Source organism: Vipera berus (genome assembly GCF_964194415.1).
Source record: "Vipera berus genome assembly, chromosome: Z".
Lineage (NCBI taxonomy): Eukaryota > Metazoa > Chordata > Lepidosauria > Squamata > Viperidae > Vipera > Vipera berus.
The window spans coordinates 43,945,447-43,970,850 of record NC_138205.1 but is presented as its reverse complement, the minus strand read 5'-3'; the positions used below and the strand labels follow the sequence as shown (position 1 = coordinate 43,970,850).

The following is a 25,404-nucleotide window of genomic DNA, read 5'->3' as shown; positions in this document are numbered from 1 at the left end:
TCAGATATATTGGAAGCATAACCTCCAATCTGGGGTTAGTAGCCTATATCTTTTCACCTTCTGGGGAAATTATTAACTATCCCTAATTTCTTACATTTAACCATAATCATATAGACATCAATGGTGCAAATAGGAGGCTGGGGCAATCTCTCTCCTTTTTCCAGAAGATCAGGAATCTCCCGGGCTGGTATACCATCATAAGGCTTTGCACCAAAAGTCATCAGTTCCCAAACAGTAACACCTGATGAAAGCAGAAGAGAGACAGAAAGGAAGATTTCCATGAAGCAACAGTAAAGTTTTCACATTAGCAGTTAACTGGAGGGAGAAAAGACTACACATACCATAGCTCCACACGTCACTTTGGTGAGTAAATCGTCTGCGCAAGATGGACTCTAAGGCCATCCACTTGATAGGTACCTAGACAAAGAAACCAATAGTATACGGATGACCACAAGTCACATCTCTGCTGGTTAGTTTCAAGTAATACCGTTATTTGAAAGTTTTCAGATGATGCTTAGAAATGGTTAGGTTTAATTAAAAGGATTAATTCTCAATACAAAGATAGCAAAGCATTATTTGGCATCTAAAGATTTCAGACTCAAGTAGATGGAAAAAGGACATGACAGAATAGCCAGAAATTTTGCTTGGAGAAATATCCTATCATATGTACTGATTCCTTGTATGCAATGCTTAATGAAAAAGTCTAAACTCAATTTATCAATCCTGCTTCCAAGCTTGGAAAAATGTCACGAATAATTTTTTCAGCTCTATTTCATTTTGATATTTGGGGTTTTGAAAAGATTTTGAATGGCAGCTGTATGCTTCCCAGAGCCTCCTGCTAAACATCTTCTTTGATTTTGGAAAAAGATAATGGTACTGCTATTTTTCTCACTGAATTTCAGCAGTGGACTCTTGATGAAGTAGGGAGATGCAACCCACAAAGGTCAAATTAGTCATCCCTACTTTAAAAAACATACAAATTAGAAAGGAATTTAGAAAATTCATTCTGAATATTAGCTCCACTCCTTGCACAGCTTCAATACTTTTGGTCTCTATACAGAGAGCTGCTCTATATACACCATGTTTGCAATTCTATTCTGCTACCCTTCCACTTTTAAACTAGCTTGATTCGAGTACATTTATAATTTAAGTTTGCTAAGTTGCTTTGCACAGAAAGAAAAAGTGAGGGAAACTGGGATAATATGCTTCCAAAGTCTTAATTTAAGAAACAAAGGAATCAGTTCATACACTAGAAAGAGGCGGACCAGTAGAAAGGATGACATCAATGGGAAATAGAAAAGGGACTGAGTATATTATTCACAAAGATTTCTTGAATATAAACTGAAATATAATCTGAAATTTATAGAAGTTATCATTCTTGTTCTTTGTATGGGTGTGAGTGTTTTACCACATGACAAGACAAAAATTATTGTCAAAGTACTAACTAGCCTTCATTCAGAAGAGATTGTGATCTTAAGTCAAAAAAGTTAAATATTATCAATCAAGTATTATTGTCTGGGCTACAGCAAGAGAATTTTATCTGTTCAACTAATACATCTTGAATCTGGCATTTATCCAGATATTGCACCCAAGATTATGGAAGTGTACTCCATATACTCCATTGCTGGAATACACTTTCATAATCTCTAGGCCAGTGACTCTCACAATTGGCAACTTTAAGGTGTGCAGGTTCAACTCCTAGAACTCACCAGCCAGCAATGCTGCTCAAGACCATACAAGTCTAACTAAATATGGGAATTCTAATTGAAAATATCTAGTGGCTAGCAAGTTGAAGGAGGCAGGTCACAGCAGTGTGGAGGGAGCTAAGTGCACCTACTATTATATACTTATATGTAAATGTAGCATTTCCCCACAGAACATTTGGCCTATTAATTAAGGAATATTCCCATGTCCCACCTTCCCTCCATCAGCGTGATATTCTGTTTCATCAATGTCCAATAATCTGGCCAACCCAAAATCTGTAATCTTCACATGATTTGGGCTCTTCACCAGGACATTCCTGGCAGCCAGGTCCCGGTGAACCAAACGGACATCCTCCAGGTAGCTCATGCCCTGAAAGAGAAGCAAATATTATTTGTTTTCTTAGCCAAGGAGAAATATTGATGGATCTTCTTAAAAGAATGCATTTCCATCAACATTAATTATAACACTATTATTGATGTTATTATTAAAATCAATTTCCTTTATGTTATCAGAAAGTTGCTGAAATTTAATCTGTAAGCAAAAGTAAAGTAAAAAGAATTGGGAGCTTCTCAGGATGTTTTGGAATGTCAATGATTTGTTCCTTTCAAGTGAATGTTTCAATATATGAAATTAATTATCTACTGAACTAGACAATTATTCTCTTTAGTATACTCTGACTTTAATATAATTATAACTCTTGAGAATAGATGTCCAATATACTGGGCATAGTTTTCTATATTTTTCTATTGTCATCCTCTGACTGGAGATTCAAAAGAGGAAAAATTGAGTTTTTACAAAGAAAGAACAACTTTCATTTATACAATTATATTTGCTCAATTTCCAGTCCTTGAGAAAGAGAGATTCTGCAGGTAAGAAGGCTATGGAAAAATGTTCTAGTAAGAATAGAAAGGGGGATATTATGTATATTCATAAGGACAAGTAAGAGAGACTATAAGAGAGATGTGTAGGAAAAGAATGCTGAAATTAAAATTGAGCAATTCCTTTAAATGTACTTCTACTCTGGCTTTCTTCATAAGAGAAATTTGGGCAAATATCTTTTCCAAGTATGAAAGACTAAAATATAGATACCAGGTATTTCCATTTCCAGCAGCATATTAATAAACTCAAGAACCTTTTTTCTATAATAAACCATTCAGTGTAACTTGCCCTTCTTAAGATTCTCTTCAGACCTGTCCAGCTGATGGTTTGTAAATAGGTTGTGCTGATGTAAGATCAGGAGCATTTCTTGCTTTTAGTCAGAGCAGATGAAAAATGGAAAAGCAGAGACCTAATTTGACAGAATGATTATATATGGGAAAGATGGCTTCAAGACCTAGACAGACTGAATAGTGCTTCCCCATGAACTGAAAGGGTCAGAGCCATACAACTATTTCCCTATCCTAAAGTTCCACTTACCTTAGCTATCTGCACACACCAGTTGAGGAGGTCCTGGGATCCAATGCGATCCTTATTCTCCCGTACGTAATCCAGAAGGCAGCCATAGGGCATGAGCTGAGTCACAAGCTGCACTGTGGAGGTAAGGCAGATTCCCAACAGCCGAGAGACATAAGGGCTGCCTACACCTGCCATAACATAAGCCTCCTGTTGGAATAGAGAGGGATATATATTATATTATATTTATATTTATTAAATTTTTATACCGCCCTTCTCCCGAAGGACTCAGGGCGGTGTACAGGGCAATAAACATTAAAAACAAAGTACAAAAGTTAAAAACAATTAAATGATTTATGCCCGATATATACAATAGTTAAAACCATATTAAAACCCAACCCCAAACCCATCAGACCAGGCCGGCTTGCTCAAATAAATAGGTTTTTAGATCCCGCCGGAAGGAGCGAAGGTCGGGGGCAATCCGGAGCTCAACCGGCAAGCGGTTCCACAGGTCTGGCGCGCCCACAGAGAACGCCCTCCCCCTGGGGGCCACCAGTTGGCATTCTCTGATCGGAGGCACCCTGAGGAGGCCCACTCTGTGGGAGCGCACTGGACGGAGGGAAGTTGACTCCGGCCGCAGGTGCTGCCATAGGTAATCCGGACCCATGCCATGTAGGGCTTTGTAGGTCATTACCAGCACCTTGAATCTCACCCGGAGGGCAACCAGCAGCCAATGCAGCTCGCGGAGCAAAGGTGTAACATGGGAGTATCGGGAACTCCCAACACAACTCGCGCGGCTGCATTCTGCACCAGTTGAAGCCTCCGAGTGGTCTTCAAGGGCAGCCCCATGTAGAGAGCATTACAGTAGTCCAAACGAGAGGTCACGAGTGCATGAGTGACTGTACGCAAGGCATCCCGGTTCAGATAGGGCCGCAACTGGCGCACCAGGCGAACCTGGGCAAAGGCCCCCCTAGTCACAGCTCCTATATGATCTTCTAAAGAGAGCTGTGAATCTAGGAGGACCCCCAAGTTGCGCGCCCTATCTACGGGGGGCAATAACTCACCCCCCATAGCAAAAGATGGAATAATCTGAATTTCCCGGGATGCCAGCACGAACAGCCAATCAGTCTTGTCAGGGTTGAGCCGAAGCCTGTTCCTCCCCATCCAGACCCGAACCGCCTCCAGGCAACGGGACATCACGTCGAGGGCATCACTGGGGTGGTTTGGGGTTGAAATGAAAAGCTGGGTATCATCAGCATACTGATGATACCCAACTCCAAAACCACGAATGATCTCACCCAGAGGCTTCATATAGATGTTGAACAGGAGAGGCGAGAGGACCGATCCCTGGGGAACTCCACAAATGAGAGGCCTCAACGTCGACCTCTGCCCCCCTGCCAACACCGACTGCGAACGTCCCAGAAGGTAGGAGGAGAACCACTGAAAAACTGTGCCTCCCACTCCCAACCCTCTTGAGACGCCGCAGCAGGATACCATGGTCGATGGTATTGAAAGCCGCTGAGAGGTCTAACAGGACTAGGACAGAGGAACAACCCCTGTACCGAGCCCGCCAGAGATCATTCACCAGCGCGACCAATGCCGTCTCCGTGCTGTACCTGGGCCTGAAACCCGATTGGTACGGGTCCAGATAATCAGCTTCCTCCAAGAACAAAGGGAGCTGATGCGCAACCATGCTCTCAACAACCTTCGCAAGAAAGCGAAGGTTGGAGACCGGACGAAAGTTGTTTAATACTGCTGGGTCCAAGGCAGGCTTCTTGAGGAGGGGTCTCACCACCGCCTCCTTCAAGGCGGCGGGGAAACTACCCTCACTCAAGGAAGCAGTTATCACTGCCTGGAGCCAGCCTCGTGTCCCATCCCGGGCCGCATAAACCAGCCAGGAGGGACACGGGTCCAATAAACAAGTGGTGGAGCTCAGCTTCCCCATGATCCTGTCCACGTCTTCAGGAGTCACAGGGTCGAACTCCTCCCAGATAACATCGACAAGACTGCCCGTGTCCTCATCGTCAGACTCTGCCCAGTCGGAGTCCAAACCGGTCCGAATCCGAGTGATTTTGTCCGACAGATATCGGAAGTGAAGGATCCTGTGGAAGTGAGGGATGCTGTGTAGGAAGAGAACTATCTCTAGGCCATGGGTCAGCAACCCGCAGCTCTGGAGCCGCATGCGGCTCTTTCAGCCTTCTCCCAGTTGTCCTCTGTCATTTATTGTTTTATTGTTGTGAGCCACCCTGAGTCCTTCGGGAGATAGGGCGGCATATAAGTCCCATAAATAAATAAATAAATAAATTTGCAGAGACAGAGAGGGGCATTTGCGCTTTCCTTCTCTCTCTCTCTCTCTCTCTCTCTCTCTCTCTCTCTCTCTCTCTCTCTCTCTGTGAGTAAAAAAGAGAGTGGCCTCACGCTATTCTCCGAGAAGCTGACAAGCTTATTGGGTGGGGCTCCTGCCTTTGCTGCGTTTCCACAGGAAGCGGCAGCTCTCAAGGGCAGGAGAGCCAGCCAATAAGAGTGTCAGCTAGTCCAGAACAGTGTGAAGTCAGCTTGCTAGGTAAGCAGAAGATTGGAGGGAGGGAGGGGAGGGAGATGGGGGGAGAGGGAGAGAGAGAGAGAGAGAGAGAGAGAGAGAGAGAGAGAGAGAGAGAGAGAGAGAGAGAGAGAGAGAGAGAGAGAGAGAGAAAGAGAACTCATGGACAGCAGCCTCTATTTCTTTTTAATTAAACTCTTCAGGTCCAAGTGGCTCTTTGAGTGTTTAAGGTTGCCGACCCCAGCTCTAGGAGATGAGAGGCTGAGCCCAAGGGCGGAATCAAACACATCATCATCTGGAGTCCCTATGCCCCCAAAAGAGGACCTCGGTTTTGAAATCCATTGACTCTTATCTGGCACCAATTTCCCTTGACCATTAGTAGATCAGATTTTTGTGTATAGGTGGCAAGGAATAAACTTGCAATGCTTTTGAACTCTATCCTGGCTTCCAGTTTCTTGCACCTGGCACTACTGAGAGACCAACAAGCACAAACAACAGGAACCATGCAATAAATTAGGAAGACATGGGGAGATACACTGTGCTTTTCTGGAAGGGACACAACCTCTTGGGAGATCAACATAGTTTTCTTACATCCAAAATCTCCTTGTTGGCTTTAGGTGAAGTGTTTTCCCTCAAGACTTTGATAGCTACTGGGATCTTCACATTCTCTCCATCTGGAATCCACACACCCTACAAGGACAAGATGATGATGATAATAACAACAACAACAACAACAACAACGGTGTTGTTGTTATGGATACAATCAGGTTATACTTTAATAAAGAAAGCATGTGAGCATATATGTATATGTACAAAATGCATGAAGAATTCTGTATCAAAATTCACCAATGAATCCTATCCAAATACCCAGTATCCATAACAAATTAGCTTTGGTGATTTTTAAATAGTATTATTCAGCTGTAAACACAATTAAGAGTGCTTCTGCTAAAAAATCAGGAACGTAGTCAATAGGAATGAAAATACAGATCTGATGAATAAGAAATGCAGTAGCAGAAGTAATAATGTTGCAACATAGGACTCAGCTTGAGGATTTGGGAGACCTAAAGCACAAACATGTTTTACCAATACAAATATAGATAAAAATGTGTTTTAAAAAAATAATGTGACTTTTTTTTACTAAATATTATGTATTATAATTATTTATTTATTTAATAGAAAAATCAAGGAAATCAGAGTTGGAATGGGTCATATAGGTTCTCTAATTCAACCCTCTGCTCTGCATAAAAGTTTCCCCCGCACATGCGTGCTAGTCGTTTCCAACACTAGGGGCCGGTGCTCATCTCCGTTTCAAAGCCGAAGAGCCAGTGCTTGTCCGAGGACATCTCCGTGGTCATATGGCCAGCATGACTAGATGCCAAAGGCGCATGGAACGCTGTTACCTTCCCACTGTAGTGGTCCCTATTTTTCTACTTGCATTTTTTTACGTGCTTTCGAACTGCTAGGTTGGCAGAAGCTGGGACGAGTAACAGGTGCTCACTCTGTTACGCGGTGGCTCAGTGGGTTAGGACGCTGAGCTTGTCGATCAGAAGGTCGGCAGTTTGGCAGGTCGAATCCCGAGTGCCGCATAGCAGAGTGAGCGCCTGCTCTGCATAAGATCCACTAAAGCAGGGGTGTCAACCTGCCGGCCCATGGGCTGGATGCGTCATGGCAAAACCACACCCCACCCTATTGCCAGCATGTGATGTTGCAAGTTTGACACCCTTGCACTGAAGCATCTCTGAGATAGTCATCCAGTCTCTGAAGACCTTTGGGAAATGAGAACTTTTGACAAAATGATAAATCTGGCAAAAAAAACACCTCCAAAAGAATAAAGCAGGAATCATATGATAATATGATATTTTTAAATATCTGGTAGTGTTCATTGAAATACACCAATGAACAAAACTAAGTAGGAGTTATAACTAATGGGAATTATATTGCCATTTGCATAATAATGATAATAATAATAATAATAATTAATAATAATAATAATAATAATAATAATAATAATAATAATAATAATAATAATAATAATAATAATAATAATAGTTGGAAGGGGCCTTGGAGATCATCTAGTCAACCCACTGCTCAGACAGGAAACCCTATAACATTTCAGACAAATGGCTGTCCAGTCTCTTCTTAAAAACTTCCAGCATTGGAGCATTCACAGCTTCTGGAGGCAGGTTGTTCCACTGATTAATTGTTCTAACTGTCAGGAAATTTCTCCTTAGTTCTAGGTTGCTTCTCTCCTTGATTAGTTTCCATCCATTGCTTTTTGTCCTGCCTTCAGGTGCTTTGGAGAATGATCAGTTCAATGTTGGAAAATGTTAGTCAAGAATATGGTTACTGTATTTCTGCATAAGGAAGACTGATCACAGGGCAAGTGGAACAGCCACAAAGAGTGAACAAATACTGTCAAATGGATGGCAAAGCAGAATTGATTGCAAGGCTAGCTCCATACATAGTCCCTAACTAATCATTTCTTCTGTTCAAACCACTTCTCAAATAAAGCCAGGAAGGCACTGTATTTTATCAGCATTCAAGATAGTTCTTCAAATTGCAGATTTTTGCTGATTAAACGGACACTCCTCACACAGTTACAGTGAAGGTTCCTAAGCAGCACCACATCTTGATGATCTGACAACTATGATTATTCAGCAGCTGAGCCAATTTCCAGCTGAGGTATGGCACATCCATAATCACAGTGAATCTGTTTTTTTTCATTAGAGACAATGAAACCTACAAAACCTGGAGAGTGGGTCATTTTCAAAACCTGGAGAGTGGGTCATTTTCCTCATTGGTGGGAATTCTGGTTTTATCACATTTCCCAGTCCTTATAGATGTCCAGCCATTATTGGTCTATACCAGTATTTCTGTAATCTTTTAAACTAGGGGTCTTCAAACTTGGCCCTTTTATGACTTGTGGACTTCAACTCCCAGAATTCCTCAGCCAGGCTTGCCTGGCTGAGGAATTCTGGGAGTTGAAGTCCACAAGTCATAAAAGGGCCAAGTTTGAAGACCCCTGTTTTAAACTGAGCGGAAGGATGATGCCTCTCCCTATCATAGACAATTACTCTTTTTTTTAGAAAATATCAAAAATACAGGAAAAAAAGTTCTGGGGGGAGTGAGCTATTAGTTGTGTGCTGTGTTTTGTACTCTCCCTTTGGTCAACTGGGAAGACTATTGGTTGATTCATGTTGTGTTTCCAATGTTTCAAAGCTGCTATCAGTGAAGACCACAGATTGCCTTCAGAGAGTTTGGTGGATGAAAACAGAGAAAGAGGAGAGATATTTTGATTTTCTCAAAGTGATTTCCAGCCAAAGCTTCCCTTTTAACTAAGTAATTTTCAATTACTGTTCTCCTCACCTTATACACAGTTCCAAAAGCACCTGACCCCAAAACTTTGACTTTTTTCAGTTCTGTCTCCTTGAGAATACGCATCTGAGCTTGGTTTGGAAGAGCTCCACTGGGGGTCAAAGGTTCCACTAACTAGCAGAGTCATAGAAAGAAAGGAACAGAAGAATGAGGGCATAAAAAAGAAGATAAATTTATTTCCATCCATAAATCTCCAGTGCAAGAATATATCAACGCTTTCTAAATAAGGTAAATGAAAACAAAAGCAGTTCTAGGTATCCTTCAGAATTTTTCAAATATTTCTTGAGGTGGGGTTTTTTTGGTTAGATTTTTATCCCACCTATTTTTCATATATAATTCAAGGAGGCAAACATGCCAATGCTCCTTCTTTCTCCTATTTTCCTCACATCAACAACCTTGTGTGGTGAGTTGAACTGAGAGAAACTGGCCCAAAAGCATGCAGCCAATTTTTCATAGAATTCACAGTAACCTGGTTTCTAGGCCTACCTCTTAACCACTATACCAAATTGGCTCTGTTGCATTCTGTTGTAGCAGCTTTATGAGCTTAGGGAACAAGGAATTAGTTTCTTTTGTTTAAACAGTGGCCAATCACATCTTTCTAATAGCTTTGGAAACAGAATATAAAAATAATGTCCTTCTTCTGGTATTTGTTCCCATGACTCCATACAGTAGTCCTTGGGTTATGACGGCAATTGGGACTGGGATTGCTGTTGCTAAGTGATGCCATTTTAAAGAGTAATACCACATGATCACAGTACTTGGTGACAACAATCCCAGTAGCCGCAGTTACTGGTACAGCTCTGTGTGGGACATTAAGTGGGAAGAGGTAGGATTCCTAGGTAACAGGGACTGCCTTGGGAGGCCTTGGAAGGGCCAGAGAAGGCTGCAGGGAGGACCAGCGCATGGCTCAGGGGGCCTTAGGAGGGTCATGTGCACGTCAGGGAACTTGGCTGTGCACAGGAAGGGGAGGTGCTATAGGTAAGAGAAAAAACCATGGGAGACACTTACCAGAACAATTTGCAATCTTCCCTACTGACTTCTCCCTTTGACTTTATGGGAAGTCAGCAGCTAGGGAAGGTTGCAATTGGTGATCACGTGACCACGACTCGTGTCAAGGTCATATTTTAATCATGAGCCAGGTGCCCAACAGTTGGATCACGATCGCGCGGTTAAAGGAAAGCTGTGAAGGCCAGGACTCCAAGAACCGTTTATATGTCCATGTTTTCACTGCTGTTGTAACTTTGAACTGTGGCTGAATGAATGGATGTTAGCTGAGAACTAACTATATGAAAATCTGAATTTGAGCTTTATTTCATTTGCCTTCACTCCATTCTGAGGGAAGGGGTCACAACCTCTGACCATACCTCAGTTTCCTGCAGAAGACGCCTCATGGTATGTTTTCTCTCTTGCTGCTTCCGTCGATTGATACAAACAACAGTGAGAAGTAACAGAATCAGGGCTAGTGCAGCACCCACCACACCTGCAATGATTGAACTAGCATGGCTAGAAGGGAAGGGAAAGAGAGAGGTAAAAATTGTAATCTAAAACAGGGAATGCCAAGTTGTGATCAGTATTCCCCTGCTTGGAACCATCTGGAGATAGTTTACTTGCACAGAGGATTAGGAGCAAATCACTAAGCAGAGAAACTTTCCCTAATTATCACTGACAATATCTGAGAAATCAAAAGTCACCATTCCTTCCTCTTACAGTGACCTGCTTATCTCTGTGTGGGAAATAGTGTTAACTGGTTTCTCCATCTGGCTTACAGCAGTTAGGAAGGTTAAGCACTTCTTAGACCTAATAGCAATGGCAATAGCACTTAAGACTTATATACTGCTTCATAGTGCTCTACAGTTTTCTCTAAGCGGTTTACAGAGTCAGCATATTGTTCCCAACAATCTGGGTCCTCATTTTACCAACCTCGGAAGGATGAAAGGCTGAGTCAAACTTGAGCTGGTGAGATTCGAACTGCCAAACTGCTGGGAGTCAGCAGTCAGCAGAATTAGCCTGCAGTATTGCATTCTAACCACTGCGCCACCACGGCTTATAAGTCATCATCTCTTCTCTCTTGCAACATATTTTTCTTTCCCTGATTTCTGTCCCTCCATAGTATGCTTCCCTTCAGTGGGAAAGAGCAAACTGCCTGTAAACATACTGACATTACAATGAAGCTGCACACAAATAAATATATGGATCCGAGTTATTTCATTCATTGCCAAATGAGACAGCAGACCTACCCCTGCTAATATTTCTTGAATATTATCAGAAAAAGATCTCACCAATCTCCTCTAGCAATGTTGTCCATTAATTAACTCTAAAACATTTTTAACATTCATCTTAAATATATTTTCAAAATAAGCTGATAGTTGCCAAATCAAACCAATTAATTTGCCTAGCTTGGAGGAAAGGGAACAAAGTTTGGGGGCCATGTTTTCTTTAGAAGTTCTTCCTACTATCCAATCTGAGGGCCCATTTATTTATTTATTTATTTATTTAGTTGCATTTATATACTGCCCTTTCCCTGAGGACTCAGGGCGGTTTACAGGGAATTAAAAAATCCAACATACAAAAGTTAAAACCGAATTAAAAAATATTAAATTGACCCTGTACACAATTAAAACCCCAATTAAAAATTTCTCCTCAGCCTGGGCCCGAGAGCCTTAGCGAATGGCAGCACTTGGCTGATTTTTGCTAGAATCAATAGTTAAGCAGACAGGACCTGATCAGTGCCTGGATAAATGATTACCACAAAATTCTAACACTGGAAAATCAAAAAACATTCTCAAAGATTGCACTTCCATGCTGTCCTTAAGAAAATCCAATAAACTTTAAACTTGCAAACTTCTCTTTTGCAAACAATTGGTTTCAGGTATGCTATTTTGAATTCATGATAGAAAAATGAGATAAGAGAAACAAAAAACATATAAAATACCTGGGCTTCTGATCTACAGGGCAGCCAAACTCATCCCGTAGTGTACATCTGGAAAAAGAAAAGTGGTGTTACACAATCATTCACTAACCAAGTTTTATTTTAATGCAGTCTTTCTCAAGCTTTCATTTTGGAAATACTCTTGAAATAATTCCCAGATCTCAGAGAATCCCTGCATAAAAATTACAAAAAATCCAAAAGCCTTCCAGTTCAATTCACTTCTAGCCTACACAAACCTTGTTTTCAATGTTTGCATTGAAAGTGATAGTAAAGCAGCAGGCTGTCAGCAGTTTCAAGGTGTAAAAAATGCCACCACTGCAAACCCTACTACTGTACAGTACCAATTAAACACACACACACACACACACACACACACACACACACACACACTTTTCTTTTTTCAGTCACAATCTCACATGGATCTCTAGGGTTTTGCAGAATCCTAGTACGGAAAGGCTGTTTTAATGAATAGAAGGTGTGCAAGAACATTAACAAATGGAGACTAATGATGATGATGATGATGATGGAAGGGACCTTGGAGGTCAACTAATCCAACCCCCTGCTCAGCCATTTCAGACAAATGGCTGTCCAGTCTCTTCTTAAAAACTTCCAGTGTTGGAGCATCCACAGCTTCTAGAGGCAAGCCGTTCCACTGATTAATTGTTCTAAATTAAGCAAAATAATTTTCTGCTGGGGTGTGTCCTTTACATATTATAAGGTTCATTATAGTTTTTGCCTGGGCACCACAATGTTCATACTCTCCCTACTAAGATCTTATTGGTACCTGAAATAGTATGAGGCAGCAAGAGTCAAAAATGTGATAGGATAAACCAGACCAGATTAAACTGTATTTTGAAGAGGAAGGAAATACTATTTTCTAAGTTCACTTATTAACAAACTATCAGAACACAGAACTGGTTATACTTTAACCTTTTCTGCAATTCATTTTCAGTTTAATATTTTATTTTTTTAAAGATATGTAAGGCTGCCCCTCTTAAAGTGACACAAAGCAATAAAAATTTAAAACTATTAAAACATAAAATAAAAAATAAAAACCTGATGCTCCAACAACTTTCTACAGGCTCCACTACTCCACCCCACTGCCTGAGTTAAAGAGACAGGTTTTAAGTGGGTGGAGGCCTACTGATTGCTGGAGTGAATGTGTTCCATATTGCAGGGGCAGCTTCAGAAAAGCTATGCTTCCTAAGTCCCACAGCATAAAGATGACAGTGTTTCAGAGAAAGAACCTAGTCTAGTGAGTCCATCCTATCCTATCTAATAGGACAAGCAGATAACCTCAGTAAGAAATCATCTTAATAGCTTGATCCCATACCATACAGGGCTTTAAAGATAATGACCAGCACCTTGAATTGCACCCAGAAGAAACTGGAAGCCAGTGTAGCTTGTGCAAAAGTGGAATAACATAGGCCAATGTTTCTCAACCTGGGCGACTTTAAGAACTCCCAGAAAGCTTTGTTGGCTGAGAAATTCTGGGGGTGGAAGTCCACATATCTTAAAGGGGTCCAGGTTGACAAACACTGATATAGGCAACACTGCACATGCTGCTGCATTCTAGACCATTTATAGCTTCCAGATGGTCCTTCAAGGGCAGTCCAATGTAGAACATGTTGCAATAATTCTTTTTGCTGAGATGGGTGGTGATATATATATATATTAGACTGATTGATTGGTTAATTAATAAATCCAAACAGGAACTGACCAAGCCCTTAGTGACTGTAAGACCTCCTGATTTAGGAAATCTGTGCAAAGATTCCCCCTGGCCATAGCTGCCACCTGCTCTTTGACCAAGAATCATGAGCCCAGCAGGATCCTCAAATTACATATCAATTCAGTCCAGGGAAATGCAATCCCGTCAAAGGTATCTTATCAACAAATCCTAAGGGCTGCAAACGTAAAGCCACTAAGTCTTATCAAAGCTGAGTCAAAGTCAATTCCTCTCCACCCAGACCCTCATTACCTCCAGCACCAGAAGCACAGGGCAGGGCAGGAATGAAGATGTATAGTGATGATACCACATATTGATAATACCACACCCCGTGCCTGTGAATGACTTTTCCCAGAGGCTTCATATAAATGTTAAAAAGGAGAGAAACCTAATCCCTCAGAAACCTCATATTTTAGGGGGCTAGGTTTTGACCTTTCACCCTCCTCCCCCCTCCCAATTGAAACTGGCTGTGGAAAACGGAGTGTCTCCTAGCCCCAGTAACACGGAATAGCCAATCACATGGTATCAGATGAATATCATGTTCAATGGTATTTTTATGATTTTATTAAAATTTTAAAATACAAAGATAAACTAATACAAAACTAAGAAAAATATAAAAAATACAAATAAAAATACAGAGAGAGAAAAAAGAAGGAAAAATACAAAGAAAAATATATAATATAAAGAAATTACTTCTTCATCAAGATAAGTACAGTTTCAATAATCTCATTTTTCTAACATTTTAACTAAAAATCTCTGCAACTCATGTTTTACCTTTTATCTATTAGCAAATGCTAAGCTTCATCATTCAATCTTAATTACCGTAGGAAAAATACATTAAGTTATCAAAAATAACAGTATGTGTGTATGTATAGAGAGTAAGAGAAAGAGAAAGAACTTGTTTTCGACAGGGAGAAGTGTGAATCTGGTATTACACACTAGTCATGCAAGAACAGAAAGGCATCCAAAAAGAGAAGCCACCTTCTGGTTGGTGATTCAATTATAAGGGATGTAAATTTAGGAAAGGACACAGAGGTTTTGAAAGAGGTCAGGTGTCTTCCAGGTGCTACTGCCAGTAGGGACAAGAAGCGTATTTCTAAAATAATCAAGAATGCCAGCAAGGACTGTGATGTGGAGGCTATTGTACATCTTGGCACTAATGATCTGTCCCAAAAAGATGTACTCTCTGTGCAGAATGATTTCCAGAGCTTGGGGCAGGAACTTAGCAGAATAGGCTGTAGGCTTACTTTTTCAGAGGTTTTACCAGTGTATAAGGAGCAAAATGGAAAAGGCCAGTGTATAGCAGAATTTAATATGTGGCTAAAGGAGTGGTGTAAAGGAGAAGGCTTTGGTTATATTAGTCATGATGTCTGTAGCTGGTCCAATGAAAAAATGTATAAAAGAGATGGTCTGCATCCATCCAAGAAAGGGACTGAGTTACTTGGCAATAAAATCACAGCTTTTTTGGAGGAACATTTAAACTAAATAATGGGGATAGTGAGTTAATTGATACAGTACATCACTGTTCCCGGCAATCTAAGAAAATAGGGGAAGCCAGGCACCACACAAGTTATGCAGCAAGTAAACACAGCGTCAGTCATAAAGGACTCAAATGTCTATACACTAATGCACAGAGTATGAACAGTAAGCAGGGTGAACTAGAAATTCAGGTAAATGAGGGCAGATATGATATTGTTGCCATTACGGAAACATGGTGGGACGAAACCTACAAATGGAACACACAGCTAGAGGGATTTAAACTATTTAAAAGAAACAGACTAAACAAAAGAGGAGGAGGAGTTGCTCTATATATAAGAAATAACTTTATCTCTATAGAAATAGAGCACAACAATGACGAAAACTGTAAACTTGAAAGCATTTGGGTCAATATCAAAGGGGGGAAAAATGACACTGCCATAGGTGTATACTATAGGCCGCCCAACCAAGCAGAGGAAATAGATGAACTTTTTGCTAGTCAGCTAACTAAGGTATGTAAGAAGCACATCACAATAGTAATGGGGGACTTTAATTACCCTGATATCAACTGGGAGACAAACTCTGCACCAAGTGGAAGATCAAACAGATTTCTGACAAACCTAGCAGACAACTTTCTCTCCCAAAAAGTAGAGAAGGGAACTAGGGGATTAGCCATATTGGATTTAATTCTCACAAACAGAGACGAAATGATAGAAGGTGTCGAAGCCACAGGAACCTTGGGGGGAAGTGATCATGCAATATTGTAATTCAACATTCTGGAGGCACAAGCAATAGAACACAGCCAAACTAGAGTCTTGGATTTTAAAAGAGCTAATTTCAATAAACTTAGAGAGACCATGGGAAGAATTCCATGGATGAGAATCCTAAAGGGGAAAACAACTCAAGAAGCTTGGGAAATTTTGAAAAGTGAGATAATAAAGGCCCAGTCTAGTACAATACCAACAAAGAAGAAAAATAACAGCTCTCAAAAGAAACCAGCATGGCTGCATAAAGAACTCTCTGATAAATTGAAAGATAAAAAGGACAAGTATAAGAATTGGAAAGAGGGGCACAAAACTAAGTCAGAATATCAGCAAATAGCCCGTGCCTGCAAAGATGAAGTAAGGAAAGCTTAAGGCTCAAAATGAACTAAGGCTTGCGACCAAAGTCAAAAATAACAAAAAATGCTTCTTTCAACATATAAAAAACAAGAAAAAAGTTTAGGAAATGATTGGTCCATTAGTGGGGGAAAGTGACAAGAAGGTGACAAGCAATAGGGAGAAAGCAGAACTACTTAATTCGTTTTTTGCATCTGTCTTTACACAAAGGGAAAAAACAGTCCAACCTACCCAAACCAGTGCCATAAAAAACAGAATAGAAACGCAAGTTAAGATAGGCAAGAAAATGGTAAGTGAGCACCTGTCCAGCCTAGACGAGTTCAAATCACCAGGACCAGATGGATTACACCCCAAGGTTCTCAAGGAACTGGCAGACGTGATCTCAGAACCATTGAACTATATTTTTCAAAGATCCTGGAGCACTGGGGAACTACCAGAGGACTGGAAGAGAGCTGATGTAGTTCCCATCTTCAAAAAAGGGAAAAACATAGATCCAGGAAACTACAGACCTATCAGCCTGACCTCAATACCTGGGAAGATTCTGGAAAAGATAATCAAACAACAAATCAGCGAACACCTTGATGCAAACAAAGTCATCACTAAAAGTCAACATGGGTTTGTCAAAAACAGATCATGCCAGACAAATCTTATTACATTCTTTGACCAAGTGACAAAACTAGTGGACCAGAGGAATGCTGTAGTATATAATTTACTTGGACTTCAGTAAGGCATTCGATAAAGTAGATCACAACCTACTACTTGATAAGATAGAAAAATGTGGGTTAGATAGCATTACCACCAGATGGATTTGTAGCTGGCTGACAGGCCGTACTCAGCGTGTGGTCCTCAATGGAGCCGCATCTACATGGAAGGAAATGTGTAGTGGGGTGCCCCAGGGCTCTGTTCTGGGCCCAGTGCTCTTCAATATCTTCATTAATGATTTGGATGAGGGGATAGATGGGGAACTCATCAAATTTGCAGACGACACCAAGCTGGCAGGAATAGCCAATACTCCAGAAGATAGGCTTAAGATACAGAAGGATCTGGACAGACTCGAACACTGGGCACTATCTAACAAAATGAAATTCAATGGTGAAAAAAGTAAGGTTCTACACTTAGGCAGGAAAAATCAAATGCATAGGTATAGTATAGGTGGTACCTTGCTCAATAGTAGTAACTGTGAGAGGGATCTCAGAGTCTTAGTAGACAATCACTTCAATATGAGCCAGCAGTGTGCTGCAGCTGACAAAAAAGCCAACACAGTGCTAGGCTGCATTAACAGAGGGATAGAATCAAGATCAAGTGAAGTACTAATACCACTTTACAATGCTTTGGTAAGGCCACACTTGGAATACTGCATCCAGTTTTGGTAACCACGATGTAAAAAAGATGTCGAGACTCTAGAAAGGGTACAGAGAAGAGCAACAAAGATAATTAGGGGGCTGGAGGCTAAAACATATAGGGAACGGTTGCTGGAATTGGGTATGTGTAGTTTAATGAAGAGAAGGGTGAGGGGTGACATGATAGCAGTGTTCCAATATCTCAGGGGCTACCACAAAGAAGAGGGAGTCAAGCTATTCTCCAAAGCACCTGAAAGCAGGACAAGAAGCAACGGATGGAAACTAGTCAAGGAGAGAAGCAACCTAGAACTAAGGAGAAACTTCCTGACAGTTAGAACAATTAACCAGTGGAACAACCTGCCTCTAGAGGTTGTGAATGCTCCAACACTGGAGGTTTTTAAGAAGAGACTGGACAGCCATTTGCCTGAAATGGTATAAGGTTTCCTTCCTGAGCAGGGGGTTGGACTAGATGACCTCCAAGGTCCCTTCCAACTTTTTTATTATTATTATTATTATTATTATTATTATTATTATTATTATTATTATTATTATTATTATTATTAAAGAGAAAGAGAGAGCTACAGTATTTAATGGATTTTTGTTGTGTTTGTGTGTGTGTGTGTATCAGAACAAGATTCGTATGCCTGGGATTCGTATTTTTAGTTTGATTAAGGAATATATATATATATATATATATATATATATATATATATATATATATATATATATATATATATATATATATATATATATATATATATATATATATATATATATATATATATATATATATATATATATTCAAATTTAATCAAGAGCTACTTGAAACAACATATAGAAAATCTTTATCTTTAATACCTTCAAATAATCTCCCACAAATTAGTTTCTTATCATTTTCTCTTCATCTCCTTTCAGAAATTCCTTTGCAAGTTTAACACTTTCCTTCAGTTTTAACTTATTATATTTTTTTCTAAACATACAATAAAAATTATCTTCTTACATCTTATCTATAAAGAAATCTTTAAAGCCTTGTCATTTAGTTCAAATCATAAAAAATCATTAAAAACTATAGAAAAAGTAATCATATCTATTTATTGCTAAAATTCTCATTCTGGTAACTTTTAGCTGGACAAAATGGTGCATCATAGGGCAACAGTTTTTGAAACATGATACTTCAAATGAGCTAATTTGTTCAAAATCTGTGGAATAACTTCTGTTATTTTAGGACATAAACATTATTATAAAAGTTTGTGATATAGTACAAAATGTCATAAACCGTGTCTGTGCTCATGTTTGACAGTGCTATACAGTTCAACATGGGCTACTTTCAATGCAGACACATCTCTGAAAATATCCCAAGTTTTATATTTTACATTGTATATATTTTATTAGAATTCTAAACAAACCACAGGAAGGATTCTTATAATTAGCTTCAAAATCTTATTTCCAGTCAATCTGCCCCCCCCCTTCCTTATTGCATTTATAACTTTCCAGAATCTAATCACCTTCCTGCTGCTTAATTCCAAATTTTTAAAAAAAATCTCCTTCAATCCTCAGCAAAAGAATTTTCACATAAGTTTAAAAATGTGGAGATTTTTTTTCCATTTGTAAACTAAAATCGATGTTTTAAAAAGGCACTGAGATCCAGGAGGGGTAGGATGGTTGCACCACCCGTCCCAAGCCATCCAAAGGTCATTCACAAGCATAATCAATGCTATCTCAGACTGAAAAGAGAGCAGATTTCTCCACTTCTCATTCCTCCACATTAAATCAAAAGTAAGGCAACCCAATAAATAAATTAGGCCTCTCCTATCTCATTCCATTTATGCATTTGTGTAAGTTAGAACTTAAAATACTAACATAAAAAGCAAAAACAAAATAAACCTCTCTTTCTGTTCCACTCAAGCTTGAATAACTTGACCCAAAACTGGAAAACAAAAGGGGAGGAGAATATCTTTTAAAAAGATTAACTCTAATTAGTTGCAATTTCAGCAACAAAGGGAAGTGCCTATCAATGAAAAATAGTCTCATTTTAAAACTCTGCTTTAAAATGTAATTTGTTCTTGTAACGTCTTTAGACTGAAAGCCGATCACATTTTTTGCATTACACTGTCCACTTTTATCAGAAAATAATCAGAATCCTGCTATATCTCACTCTATGATCTTCCCACCCATGGATTTCAACCCTACAGCAAACTCACGAAAGTGTACAGTTGACTGGGCAGAGCTGACAGACATTGTCCTCATCAGGGTACTTCCAAACAGGTATGAAAGAGCCATCAAGCTTTACACCACTGGGGCACCGTTCCACGCAGGAGAGTCCATCTTTGTAATGGGCACAAGCTATACACTGGTCTGCCTCCTAAAGTGGGGAAAGGATGAAGTGAAAGAGTTTTAATTACACAAAACAGAAAGAAACCTCCTCTCATCCATTTCATAATGGATGAATACAATGGATACTGAATATGTTTCAATATTGAATGATGTTCTTGTTATTTCATCGTACAAGCTGTTGGGTTGCTGATATGACCTTAGATGGACATAACCTACAGAGCAGTGAAAAACAGCTCTTTGATAGGCATCTAGGAATTTGGAGTCATAGGGTATGTTGCAAAGTTACCTCAGGAAAAATAGCAGGGGTTACACAATTTATTACATATGAAGGACACAGTTTATACCTCAGATTTTGTAACGCTGCAGATAATTGCTAGAAAGCAAGTTAATCTCAAGGGTAACACTCTCTCAAGATGAAGTTGTCCAAATCAAATTCCCTTCAGTTGGCCTATATAACTTATGATGGTTTGGTCTGTACTATTGAATGTTTGCCTTCTTTCTTAAAAGTGCTATGACTGCATCAAAGGTCCCTGAAAAACTGTAGGTCATCAATTTTAGGTTTCCAGTCTCCAGAAAGGAGGACTTGGATATTTACATTCTTTTCACTGTGAACCAATCCCCGAAGGCTTAAAAAAAAACCCTAATGGATGAGAAAAAGAAACAAGAATATAATATCTGAACATGACTGCAGTTTCAAGATATTTCAGCATTCTTACCGATCCATAGCAAGATTCAGTCCCGTTTTGGGGCATGCACTCTGGATGACATGGAAAGCACCGTGTCCCATTGACATATTCCCGGATATCCCTGGAAATTTCAATCAAGCCAAAGTTTAGATAGTCCAATTTCTTGACTTCCTATTTTCTCAATTTGTTTTTTTTTTAAATTTGGAATCTACTGAATTAGAATAAAAACAACCTTATAATCAGGGTACAGTGATTTAAAAATATTTAATTATTTGATTGGTGATGGGTATTTTAGACAAAAAGGAGGAACGATGTTACTTCCATGTGCCTTTAATGTACATGGAAAGTCCTCAACTTATGACAGTTCATTTTGTGACTGAGGTTACAACAGCAGTGGGGAAAAAGTGACTAATGACCATTTTTTACATTTATGACCATTGCAGCATCCCTTTGGTCACGTGATTTACATTCGGATGCTTGACATCTGGTTCATAGTTATGACAGTTGCAATGTTCCGGTGGTCATGTGATCACCTTTTGCAACCTCCTGACAAGGAAAGTCAATGGGGAAACCAGATTCACTTAACAACCATGTTACTAATATAACAACTGCAGTGATTCACTTAACAAATGTGGCAAGAAAAGTTGTAAAATGGGGCTCACTTAACAAATTTCTCACTTTGCAACATAAATTCTGGGCTCAATTGTGGTCGTAAGTCGAGGACACCTGTAAATTGCCATGAAGTGAAAATTGACTGCTCCTTTTTTAACTTATTTATATTAATTTTACCTGAAATAAAAGACCGATCTAAAGAAAAAAAAGTGTAAAGAAAAAAGAAATTGAAGTTATGAAATACAACTTCCAACTTTCTCTTCAACAGAAAAATTACACTTATAATCTTCCTTCTCTCTTAGACATTATACAAATCCCTTCAGTCCCTCACTTAGTCCACATCTTTTTAACTCCTATCATTATTTGGGGTTTGACCAAGCATAAAAAATGAAGCAGTTTGCTATTGCTTTCTTCTTTTTGCTCTAGATCAGACATGTCAAACACAAGGCCCGGGGGCCAGATCCGGCCCGTGAAGTGGTTTCATGCGGCCCGCGAAGCCATCCTGGAAACAGTGAGGGAACGGCCCCCACTGCCTTGGCCCTGACCCAGAAACCCTCCTTCTGCCAGAGACCCTCAGATCTGTCCCACTCCTGCCCAGGCCCCCATAGGCACCCTTGATGCGAATGATGTAGAGCTGGCCACACCCAGCCAGTAGGCCATACGCACTTTAGCCACACCCACCCAGTAGGCCACACCCACCCAGACCACACCCACCTGGCCCCGAGGGCAACCGCAATGCTGATGTGGCCCTCAATGAAATTGAGTTTGACACCCCTGCTCTAGATTTTCCAGTCAATTTCCTCTCCAAATACTAAATCAGGACCAATTCTGTTTGGCTTTCCAAAGTAAGCTATGCAGTGCCACCTATTGAAACTTAAGGATATTATTTTTGCTTTTTGTTTGAGGATAAGGGAAATCAAACACTGTCTTAAATTTTATTGTGATTTTATTTATTATTAACACCAATATGCTATTCCAATTGTATTCATTTTGAGCAGCTTATACTTCTAGACTTGGTGACAGGATTAAAATACAAGACTTGAGGTTTTTTTCTATTTAACACTTTCGAAATCCTCGAACCCTCCCCTCTTATTATTTTCTTAGTAAGGACTCAGAAAAGCCCCACCCAATCACATCTCCCCTTCCCACATACCCATCCAGAACATTGCAATTCTCAATGCATTCCTTCCCACGGAGAAAGCCACTGCAGGACACACACTGACTTTTCCCTGGTCCCCAGCAATGTCCCTGGGAGCAGAGAGAATAGCAAACTTGGCCTTGGAGATCTAAAGAGAAGAGATGCAAAGGAAGGTTGGAGAGCACATAATTTTATTCATAGACATTCAGGAACCAATCAGTATAATTAACCTGCATACTTGCATCACCTGCTAAATTATGAGAACCAGTGTGGTGTCTGATGTGTTGGAATGGGAGTGGGGAAACCCAGACTCTAATCCATCTTCAGCCATAAAGTGACTTGTGCCAGCTGCTCTTTTGGCCCAACCTACCACACAGTCTTGCATTTATGGGGATAAATAGGAAGAGTGAGCACTATGTATGCCACCTTGTGTCCCTGTACAAAGGGAAGGATATTAATTGAATGAATAAATGAACCCATATGTAAATTAATTTTATGCCTTTTTTTTCCTCCTCCAGCACATTTTTGAGAAATCACTCTATACTGTACTACCAAATTATTGCACTAAAATAGAATAAGAAGTCCCAAACTACTCTCCTGCCATATCCCCTAAGATGGATTGTCCTTCCCAAGCAAGCAAAAGCTGAATGAGAATAAACTGATGGGGACTGTTCCTCAAATCAGAGGTACGGACAGAATCACTATCCTGACCTTGGACTCAAAATCTGAAGAATCCCAACCAAGTCATGAAAACGGTACCACCAGATGACCGAGAAATGCCAGATGATATGGTAGCTTTAAGCACAGTGACCTACTCAGAGCAGGCTATTGTTTCCATGAAGCTTAACAACCACAATTTAATCTTATTGGTAGTAGCTGTGCTGGAACAGAACTCTGAAGCTTAAGGAACAAAAGCCTTTTCCTGAATTCACTTCAACTTTGAAACAATATCTGAGTAGCTTATCCTTAAGTGCTGTATGCCTTGCAAACAGTCCTTGCTATGACTACTCAGCTAAGCTCACCTTGGCTAGCATTTTGACAATATTTCTAGCTTTCTCTCTCTGAATTTTGCTAGAAGTAAAGTAAGGTAAGTAACCTTTTGCTTTCTACTCTGGACTTTGTTGTTACCTAAGACTATTATAAATGCTTAGTGCTATATTTTGACCAGAATTGATTGACAACTTTTTTCATCTCTGCATGAGACCTTGCTCAAAACGTTTCCATTGCTTTTCCCTTGTTTTATCTTGCTGATCACACTATTTATTGATTTATAAAATTTATTGGCCTCCCATCTTACCATGGTTCTACCATTAGAATCTGCTTATACTTTCTAACTTCTTCCTCTGAGCTAACAATATTGTAGAAAAATCTCATATGGAATCCCATTTAAGTCCTTTCAACTGTCCACTAAAAATCAGGTTTAGAGGACATTTCCATACATACAAAGAATTTGGGGGGGGGGGAAGAGACATATTAATGCAAATGGGCTTCACATATGCTTACCACATTGCTCAGGTGAATTGTTGTCATTCTGGAATAGCTTCTGCCGAGGATTTCTGAAGATGTCACCCCAAGGAACATTTTGGATGAAGCAAAGGTTGGGATTGTGATGGATGAGGACCATGCCACTACTGATCTCTTGCAGTGAACGCAGGCCCAATGAGGATATGTTGAGGTTTTGCAGCGTTAGCGAATAAGCTCCACTGCCACATGAAATAGATTTCCCAGTCAAAATGAGCAAAATTCCAAAGACAAAATAGCTATTTCTTCTGTTAAATACACACCACCAAGCTAGAGAGATAATATGGTCATGTAGATAGACTGTCCTCCTGATTCTCTGAGAGATTAAAAATATAAATACAGGTAGTCCTTGACTTACAACAGTTCATTTAATGACCCTTTGAAATTACAATCGCACTTTAAAAAGGCCATTTTTCACACTTATGACCGTTGCAGCATCCCCATGGCCACATGATTTATATTCGGATGCTTGACAACTGACTCTGTTTATGACAGTTGCGGTGTCCCAGAGTCATGTGATCCCCTTTGGCAATCTTCTGATAAGTAAAGTCAACGGGGAAACCAGATTCAGTTCTAATTTAAGAACTGCACTGATTCACTTAACAAATGTGGTGAGAAAAATCATAAAATGGGGCAAAATTCACTTAACTAATTTCTCATTTAACAACATAAATTTTGGGCTCAATTGTGGTCAGAGGTTTAGGACTACCTACAAAAAGCTTAGAGAAAATAGTTAAAATAGAAAATAGTTTTATTATTCTGTAATAGTTGTGGGCATTTATAATTTAAATGTCTTTTTCTTTTATTTGTAAGCTTTCTTTGTTATAATAGAAGTTTCCCTCTTCCCCTAGCCATTAAGTGAAGATACAAAACCTAACCAATTGTCCAGTACTTTGGTCAAATAAATCTGGGTAATTGATTACAAAAAAGAACCCATGACAATTGCTCAGATATGGACTTTTCCATTGACAACACAGATCTCACCCTCGTTAAAACACTTGAGACAACTTACTTGTAAAGTGCCCGCCCTCGGATCACCTGAAGGTTCTGGAAAGGGCTCAGATCCAAGAGAGTCTCTGGCCAGGATTCAATGTATAGAAAGCCTGAGAAAACACCAATGGAGGTCTATTCAATAGAGAACTGAGATTGCTACTTTTTTTAAAGGATCGATGTTGGCCTCATTACAGAGGAGCGATATTTTGATCAGAGAGGTAGTGACTAAGTGGATATGCTGCTATTGATGACAAGGACTGGTACACTGCCCTTATCACAAGGCCTTGAACTATCATGAAATCTTCTTGTACATACCTGTTAAATCTTTCAGGTGCACAAAGACTTCAAGCTGTTCAGGTTGTAGGGGTGGGGTATTGGTGGCAGGATCTCTAAACAGAAAAAGAAGGAACAGCTTGGAGTGAAACTTAAGTGCTCATAAGCACACATCTAAAATGTCCCTCGCCCTGGTTATTCTAATGGTCAACACCATCTTTGCTTGAATTGGTTGAAATGATGTCAAA

General features: G+C 39.9%; 2 protein-coding genes across 4 annotated transcripts in view; one reads left to right on the top strand and one right to left on the bottom strand.

Moving 5' to 3' along the window:
- The window catches only part of MIEN1 (migration and invasion enhancer 1), a 443,636-nt gene that overhangs the window by 14,558 nt on the left and 403,674 nt on the right, over positions 1–25,404 (top strand). The window lies entirely within an intron of this gene.
- ERBB2 (erb-b2 receptor tyrosine kinase 2) overlaps positions 1–25,404 on the bottom strand; it is a 67,416-nt gene that overhangs the window by 8,230 nt on the left and 33,782 nt on the right. Inside the window, exons 10-23 of one of the 2 annotated variants that reach the window (XM_081345324.1) lie at positions 25,199–25,272; positions 24,903–24,993; positions 23,873–24,072; positions 22,385–22,517; positions 20,650–20,740; positions 19,801–19,961; positions 11,943–11,990; positions 10,375–10,513; positions 9,002–9,124; positions 6,227–6,325; positions 3,121–3,306; positions 1,918–2,073; positions 342–417; positions 95–241 (exon numbers count right to left, since the gene is read on the bottom strand). In XM_081345324.1, coding sequence (XP_081201450.1) covers positions 95–241; positions 342–417; positions 1,918–2,073; positions 3,121–3,306; positions 6,227–6,325; positions 9,002–9,124; positions 10,375–10,513; positions 11,943–11,990; positions 19,801–19,961; positions 20,650–20,740; positions 22,385–22,517; positions 23,873–24,072; positions 24,903–24,993; positions 25,199–25,272 — 1,724 coding nt within the window. The remainder of the gene's footprint in view (positions 1–94; positions 242–341; positions 418–1,917; positions 2,074–3,120; positions 3,307–6,226; positions 6,326–9,001; positions 9,125–10,374; positions 10,514–11,942; positions 11,991–19,800; positions 19,962–20,649; positions 20,741–22,384; positions 22,518–23,872; positions 24,073–24,902; positions 24,994–25,198; positions 25,273–25,404) is intronic. The other variant, XM_081345325.1, reaches the window with a different exon arrangement.